The 7,497-nt window shown below is 34.1% G+C and overlaps 1 protein-coding gene across 1 annotated transcript; it reads right to left on the bottom strand.

The window, feature by feature from the left end:
- Nucleotides 1–997: 997 nt before the first annotated feature.
- Nucleotides 998–6,726, bottom strand: LOC113758804 (loricrin-like). Its single transcript, XM_027301523.1, has 3 exons — nt 6,519–6,726; nt 2,590–2,819; nt 998–1,222 (listed from the first exon to the last, which is right to left on the bottom strand). Exons 1-3 carry the CDS (start codon nt 6,724–6,726, stop codon nt 998–1,000), a joined length of 663 nt encoding a protein of 220 aa, XP_027157324.1.
- Nucleotides 6,727–7,497: the final 771 nt, after the last annotated feature.

The raw sequence follows: 7,497 nt of genomic DNA, 5'->3' as shown, positions 1-7,497 counted from the left end.
CTAACCCACCCCGCATCTTAGCGGATACCCGACCCTCTTTTGACCCGATCAAATAATAAAAATCGGATATCCTAATTTTCGAATAGGATCAGATCGGATATGACGGATTTTCGGGTTAGCGGATAATTTTGCCCACCCCTAGTTTTCATCTTCCTTTATTCTTATTCAATTTTGTATCCATACTCCAGAAATGGATACTAATTCTTGATGCTAGCTAGTTCTATCTCTCTCTCTTGATACTAATTCAAATTTGTATCCATACAAATTTTTTTCTTTTCTTTTGGATTTAATGAGAGAATGAACTTTGTTGGTAATAATTAAAATTTGTAGAGTCATACTTCTAATTTAGATTTGGAAACCACTCACATTGACTTCTGAGGCAGTTTTATTTAATTCTCCAGCAAGATGTTCTGATTTCGTGTTGGCAGTCAAGGAAAAACTCTTTCCTTAGTTTTTTTTTTGTCATTTATTTTTATTTAACTAGAGAAGGAAGAAATCAAGAATGAGCTTTGCCTAGAGTTAATTGATCAATTGAAAAGGCTTTGCATTTCTTATTTATATATTCTTTGACATCCAATATATAGTAGTAGTGTCTTTTATGTAAAAAAATGACAAAAGTGAGAAAGTCTATATGTTTGGTCTTGTAAAATAATGCCCACTAATTCCTTTTTTTTTGTTTACCAAAAATTTATCGCAAGCATATATGGATGGCTATATGCTAAGACAGAAAAAAATCCAGTAATTTTCCAACCGAAAATAGTGCTGAGAAATAAGTTGGCTGTACGTGGTCATTGGAGATAGTCATATATATGGCCACAGTTGCATGTAAACTCTAGTTCAATTCAAAGCATTGCCTTTTATAATTGTAAAATAAAAAAGATGTCAAAATTGAAAGCAAATATTCCTGGCAATATAAATCGTTTAATTCAAAGCTGATAATTCAACAAAGAGCTGACGTTTATTTAATAGATTCCAACATCTTATTCAATAGACAAGTTCATTTGCCCTTCTGGCCACCACGTAAACCCGAGAAATATCCTCGAGGATTTGCCTCAAATCCGGCTCTTGAAATGTATGAGCCACCACCACCAGGCGCTTTCATATATCCACCGCCAGCACCAACACTGCCGCTGCGCGCCTTTAGACGAACCACCGCCACCGGAGCTTCCTTTCCCTCCTCCGTTGCCTCCACCGCCTTTGGCTCCTCCTCCAGAACTCCCACCTTGACCCATTTTAAAGTTGCTCTTTAGCTAACTGATCAAAAGAGCACTCACTATCTTTTTCCCTTGTATCTCATTAAAGCCCTTCCCTTACAAAGTTGCTAGGAATTCATTATACCACTTAAGTTTGACGAAATTTTAATTAATAAACATATGTGAATTGACACAAAGCGTCATTTGGATCGAAATTTCCAGTTTTAAGTGTTTAGTTGAACTGGTAAGTTGAATTGTTAAGTTGGTCTATTTTAGAAGGCCAAATTCAAATTCACCTTTTTTTTTCTAATGCACCCAATCCATTTCATGGTCAAGAATAGAGTGCACAGAAAGATCACTCGGGTAGTAACACTTTTATAACAAACCTTATGCTATCAAGCTAGAAATGAAATTAAATACCGCTTTTGACAAAAAAAAAGAAAAAAAGTGGCAAGGAATAAATTATGATGTTTCCGCTATGGCACTATTTTCGTCCACATATTCAGGATCCTTTATTAGTTGAAACCGAGAAGCTTTGAGGCAAAAAATTAATTATTGCTTTTTGATTAAAGCTTTTTTGTTTTTTGGGTATTATTTGAGATTATAGCTGATATATATAATCAAAGGCCTCCTTCAAAAGGCCCCTTGAAATGCAAGTGACCTTCCAGACAAAACTGTTGTTGGATTTTTGGTACAGAATGTACGAAGATTTTGTTTTTGTTTTTTAGTTTTTATCTATAACCCTCTTGACAAGAGTGAACATCGCCTTATTAGCTCTGATGGTAGAAATTGAGGAATTGACCTGTAAACTGTGTTCAATTGTGTGCATTTGGCTTCGAAATAGTTATTGGTTATTCGGCCTTAAGAAAATGTGGGGACTATTTAATGCAAAAGAATGCTTTAAAGCCACAAATTAACTAAATGGGGTGAACACAAAACCGGTAGTTTAATACTCCCTCCGTCCCACTTTGATAGTCCCGTTTCTTTTTTCACACAGTTTAAGAAAAAGTAGTTAACTTTGTTGGAAAAATAAATTTAGATTGCTATTTTTCTAAAATACCCTCACATTAAATATGGTACAACTTTATAGGAACTTGAATTGATGGTAAAAAAAGAATCAATTCTCATTAAATGGGGTAGGTTTATAGTAACAACTACTTACATTGAATAAGGGTATTTTAGGAAAATTAAAATACAAACTATATTCTTCAATTGGAAAGTGTACTACAATTTGTGACAATTGAAAAAGGAATACAGGACTATCAAAGTGGGACGGAGGGAGTACTTCAATATATTATCTCCATTGATCCAAATTTTAGAGTTGATGAAAGTACATAAATAGTCAACATTTTTATTTATCTTTAGATACTCAAACATCCCTTCTTCATTTGCTGGCCTTCTCCTTAGCATGCAGGTCAGAAAAGTAGCCCTTTGGATCGCTCTCAAAGCCAGTCCTTGATAGATATGCACCATCACCACCCGGAGCCTTCATGACCAGATCATTGTTGCCACCTTTGTTAGTCCCACCACCACTGCTATTGCCACCACCAGCTCCTGCTGCGCCTGCTCCAGTTTCTTTGCTGCAACCCTTGTTATCCATCTCCAAATGCTCTTCAATCTTGATCACTTAAACAACAGTAGTAATTGTTGAAGTTATTACAATTTTGATGCCGATACTTCAATTGGATGATGAGTGGGGTTTATATAGGCATAATTTGATTAGGATGTATTTAATTTATGCACTTGAAATGATAAATTTTTCTTGTGAATTTAAGAGTCAAATGCATGACTGCATGGGGAAACTAATTTGACTGCACGGATTTTTTACCATATGACATCTAATTCAAGGAATTTGTACTCTTTTTTCGAGATATTTGTGGATAAAGATTAACCCTTAAAATTCTGAACGTCATTCCCTCGTAGCTTTCTGTTCAATCTATAGTCCAACTAAGAATCTGAAAAACGAATTACAGATCATTAGGGAATTTATATTATAAGGTTCCCGGAAGAAAAGGGAAAAAATTTATTTTCCATATGCTTTTATCTGTGTAATAATCTTTAAAATTTTCGAAAAAATCACTTTGTGAATTATGAGAAACTGTGGATCGGATTATGTCAAATTTAATTTGACAATTTTAACCCTAAAAAATGATCACGTGTAAAGCACATGGTCCATTCCGACTAAAAACTATTCAAAAACTTAGGTAGGGATCAAATTTGACCAATGTAAATTTGTAAGAGACGTAAAATTACACTTTTAAAAGTGAGGGACAAAAAAATCATGTTGCAAAATATAAGAGACGTTTTGTATCATTTTTCTAACATTTTTTAAGACTTTACTTTTGTAAGGAGGGAAAAAAGAATTTTCTAAGACCTTGTAAGATGTTTTGTACTTGTAGATAGTTATGCATGGCAGTGAAGGTGAAAAACTTTTTCTTTGGTTTATTTATTTGTTTAATGCGCTTTGATGGTAACAATTGAAATTTGTAGTGTCATACTTCTGATTTAAATTTTACTACTCACACTTACTAAGGCAGTTTTAATTAATTCCCATGAGATGGTATTGCTTCGTGTTGGCAGTCAAGGAAAAACTTTTTTCGTTAACATTCTTTTTCATATTCATTTAAAGGGAAGACTGATCTTTGCCTAGAATTCATAGAATTTAAAGACCATGCATTCTCTAACATCTAATAGTAGTGTCTTCTACGGAAAAAACGACAAAGGTGACAAAGTTAACATGTAATTGCTCAGTGGCCACCATCAAAATTGGGGCTAATTACTTAGATTATTGTTGAGGAAAAGAAAGTTCGGTCATCTGCGGCTCTGACAGTGGCTTATTGCATACTTATGGGTGCCGGGCCGTGTCAGCCCGACACCCAAAAGCAAGTCAATTTTTTTTTTTTTTGTGTCCGACATGCTGCACAGCCCGGCAGCAGATTTTTTTTTAAGTTGTCGGCTACCGGGCTGACAAGGCCCGGTAGCCGACACCTCTGATGCACAAAGCTGGCTGTCGGGTTGACACTGCCCAGCAGCCAGTCCAATTTATTTAAAAAAAAATTTTGAAATGCGCTAAAGAAGAATGCATTTCTGACAATATTCTTCCATCCACGGAATTAAAGTGGAGGTAAGAATTAAACATTGGCTACATTTTTATGGTGGAAAGTTCACTTTTTTGCGCACAATAAGCAGAAGCAATGCAAATGTGGAGATGCACAAAGAAGTATATTGGACACTCGAAAAAGCGAATTATGCATGGATGAAAAATATTACATATTTTAAAATTATAATAAAAGTCTTTTTAAAAATTTATTCATTATTTAATGTTCAATACTTATATTTGGTAAATTAAAATAATTAATTAAATATTCTATTATAATATAAGTAACTATATATCGTTAAGTCGATTGAATAATATGTAAGTAGTTATTTTTTTTTGGCATTTCAAGTAGTTGTCTATTAAGTTTTAATTGAAATAAAGATTTTATAATTATTTGAAATTATGCAATAAAAAAATCAATGTAAGATGAACATAAATATAAATACCCCAAATTGTATGATTGAAATATTTGATTTAATATGCAGGAAAGACAAGAAGAAATGGCAAGAAGTTTTTTAAAAATTAATGTGAGTTCTTTATAGTGGTAATCACCTTTATTTGTTATTTTAATCATAATACCTGATTATAACCGATTAAAACTCATCCTAATACTATTTACAACTAAAGTTACTATATACTCAAATTAAAATTTTCTTTTTCACTAAATTTTCTTTTATATATGATGCATGTTTTATCATTTGTTAAAACAAATTAAATGATAAAACAAATGATAAATTTTAACAAATTAAATGTTTTATCATTAATTTATTTTTTAAAAAAATTCCAAAGCGCTAAAGAAGAATGCATTATAAAATTCCCTATGTTTTGCAGGTATAAAATTGTTGATAAAGGAAAGAGTAAGGGTTCTCATTGTATCCTATAAAAAGTCAGATGTGTCAATATGACAACTTGTTTCAAATATGTGAACTTGTACCATCAAATACTTTTAATTACTAATTAGGCATCTGTTTAGTCAATTAATTACACAAGTTTATATCATGAATTCATTCTTTTCCACCCAATAAATATCTGTCTATACCCCACAAGTGCTGTCAATGTCATTAATTTTGCAAACCAAAGTGATGAGACATATGCAAGTCACATATATTGGAGCTCCATTTCACGTTGGTAGAAAATTAAGCCAAAATGAATTTTTTAAAATCAATATACTGTAATCTTAAAATTTTGCTTCTGAAAGCCTGAATGTGACCTCCTTTTTAAGGCTCCTCCCTTTCAATTTGATTCCCGACCAGGCTACCATTTCATTTTCTAGGCCTCTTTTTTTTTTTTCATCAACCAAAACAAACAACTCTCTCCAACCCCTTCACCCCTTCTCCCTCCAGCAATATTACTGCTAAAGTTACACTAAATATGGGAAGGCATTCTTGTTGCTATAAGCGGAAGCTAAGGAAAGGCCTGTGGCTGCCGGGCTCTCTCTGCCCGGCAGCCAGCTTTTTTTCAGACCTTGTTGGCTACCGGGCATTGTCAGCCCGGTAGCCGACAGCTTTTTTTAAAAAATAAAAATTTCTCGCTGTGTGTCAGAAGTCAAAAAAAATAATTGACGAAGTTTGGGTGCCGGGCTGACACGGCCCGGTACCCATAGATTGGTACCAGAAGCTTGTCAGATCGGTACATATGCGATTTTTTTTTTCTCGACCATAATCTGAGTAATTCGCCCAAAATTGGTCGAATGGAAGGCCAGGAGATCAAACCTTGCCTCCCACCATGAGGTCCCGAAAAATGTGGCAAGCCAAGGTTCAGTCCCCTCCGATTTCTGCTTGACCTCTTCAGGTCCCCCTCTCTTCGAAACATAGAATAGATGTAGATCTATCGTATACATATATATGCTATGCCTCAAGAAAATTGAGTAGATATCAAACTGAAAAAAATGCTAAGAAATAAGTTGCTTGTAGGTGGCCATTGGAGGTAGTCATATGACCATATTTGCATGTAATTATGATCTAAAACTTAATCAAACGAGTCGGAAGTGCTCTCCAAATTAAACTATCTTTCCAATAAATTCCATTGCTTTTTATGGAGTAATTGCTAAAGAAAAAAATACCAAAATTGGAAAGCAAAAAATCCACTTACTACAGATAGTTTAATACTTCAATAAAATTTTCGTTGATCCAAACCATATGGAGCTGACAATTCAACATAGATCTGATGTTTATTTAAAAATTCTAACATTTTGTTCAATGTAAAAGTCCATTTGTCCCTCTGGCTACCATGTACGCCCGAAATGTAGAGCTGAGGATTTGCCTCAAATCCGACTCTTGAAATATATGACCTATCATTACCCGGTGCTTTAATATATCCACCGCCGGCACCACCATTGCCTCCGCCCTTAGACAAACCACTGCCACAAGAACTTCCGTTCCCTCCTCCGTTGTCTCCACCGCTGTTGCCGCCAGAACTGCCACCTTTGCCACCCATTCTCAAGTTGCCATTTAGGTAACAAGTTTGAAGTAATGCAGTAGTATAAATTGTGGTTCATTATCCAGATGATTATATCTCCCATCCTACTCCCAGACAAAAAAAGGCAACGATTCGTAAGTAGGACGCTGAGTTAATTTTGTTAACCAGTGTTTTATTTTGGTTAAGATATTTATCATTCATGCTCTAGGATTAGAAATTTCAATTTAATCAATTTAATTTGATCATAGAGCAGCCGCTACAAAAATCCTTTTTGGTTTTCTCCAATTCAAGTTCGTAAAATTACACTAACCTCCCCTGAAGTTAAGGTTTTGGTAACAAAATCAGTCAAAATTAGAAAAAAAAAGGCATTAAAAAATTACTTTGAGAAGAGAGATAAAACTTTTATTCAACAAATACCCTTTATGCTTGTGTACAACTTGTATTGTAAAGGAATGAAAAACATATTAATAAAAGCAAGGGAATGTAAGTATAAATAGCAAAGAACCAAAAATAAGTACCAACTAACTTTCTCTACAAAGTTAGATCAACAGCTAGTGCATTGGATTATAATGGCTATTTTTTTGTCTTTAACATTTTGCATATAAAGGCAACAAGGAGTATTAAGATGGATCTCATTTTCAGTTCAAGCAGCAAAATTTGAGGTGGAAAAACAGTAGGTGAAAATTTGAGGTGATTTTCTATAGATTTCGCAAGTTGAAGGTAAAGTGTAGGTGCAGAAACTATAGCCTTGTCAAACTACAGGAGGAAATCATAAAATTCATCCACAAC

Source organism: Coffea eugenioides, unplaced genomic scaffold, assembly GCF_003713205.1.
Source record: "Coffea eugenioides isolate CCC68of unplaced genomic scaffold, Ceug_1.0 ScVebR1_737;HRSCAF=1464, whole genome shotgun sequence".
Taxonomy (NCBI): domain Eukaryota; kingdom Viridiplantae; phylum Streptophyta; class Magnoliopsida; order Gentianales; family Rubiaceae; genus Coffea; species Coffea eugenioides.
This window is presented reverse-complemented; position numbering and strand designations above follow the sequence as displayed.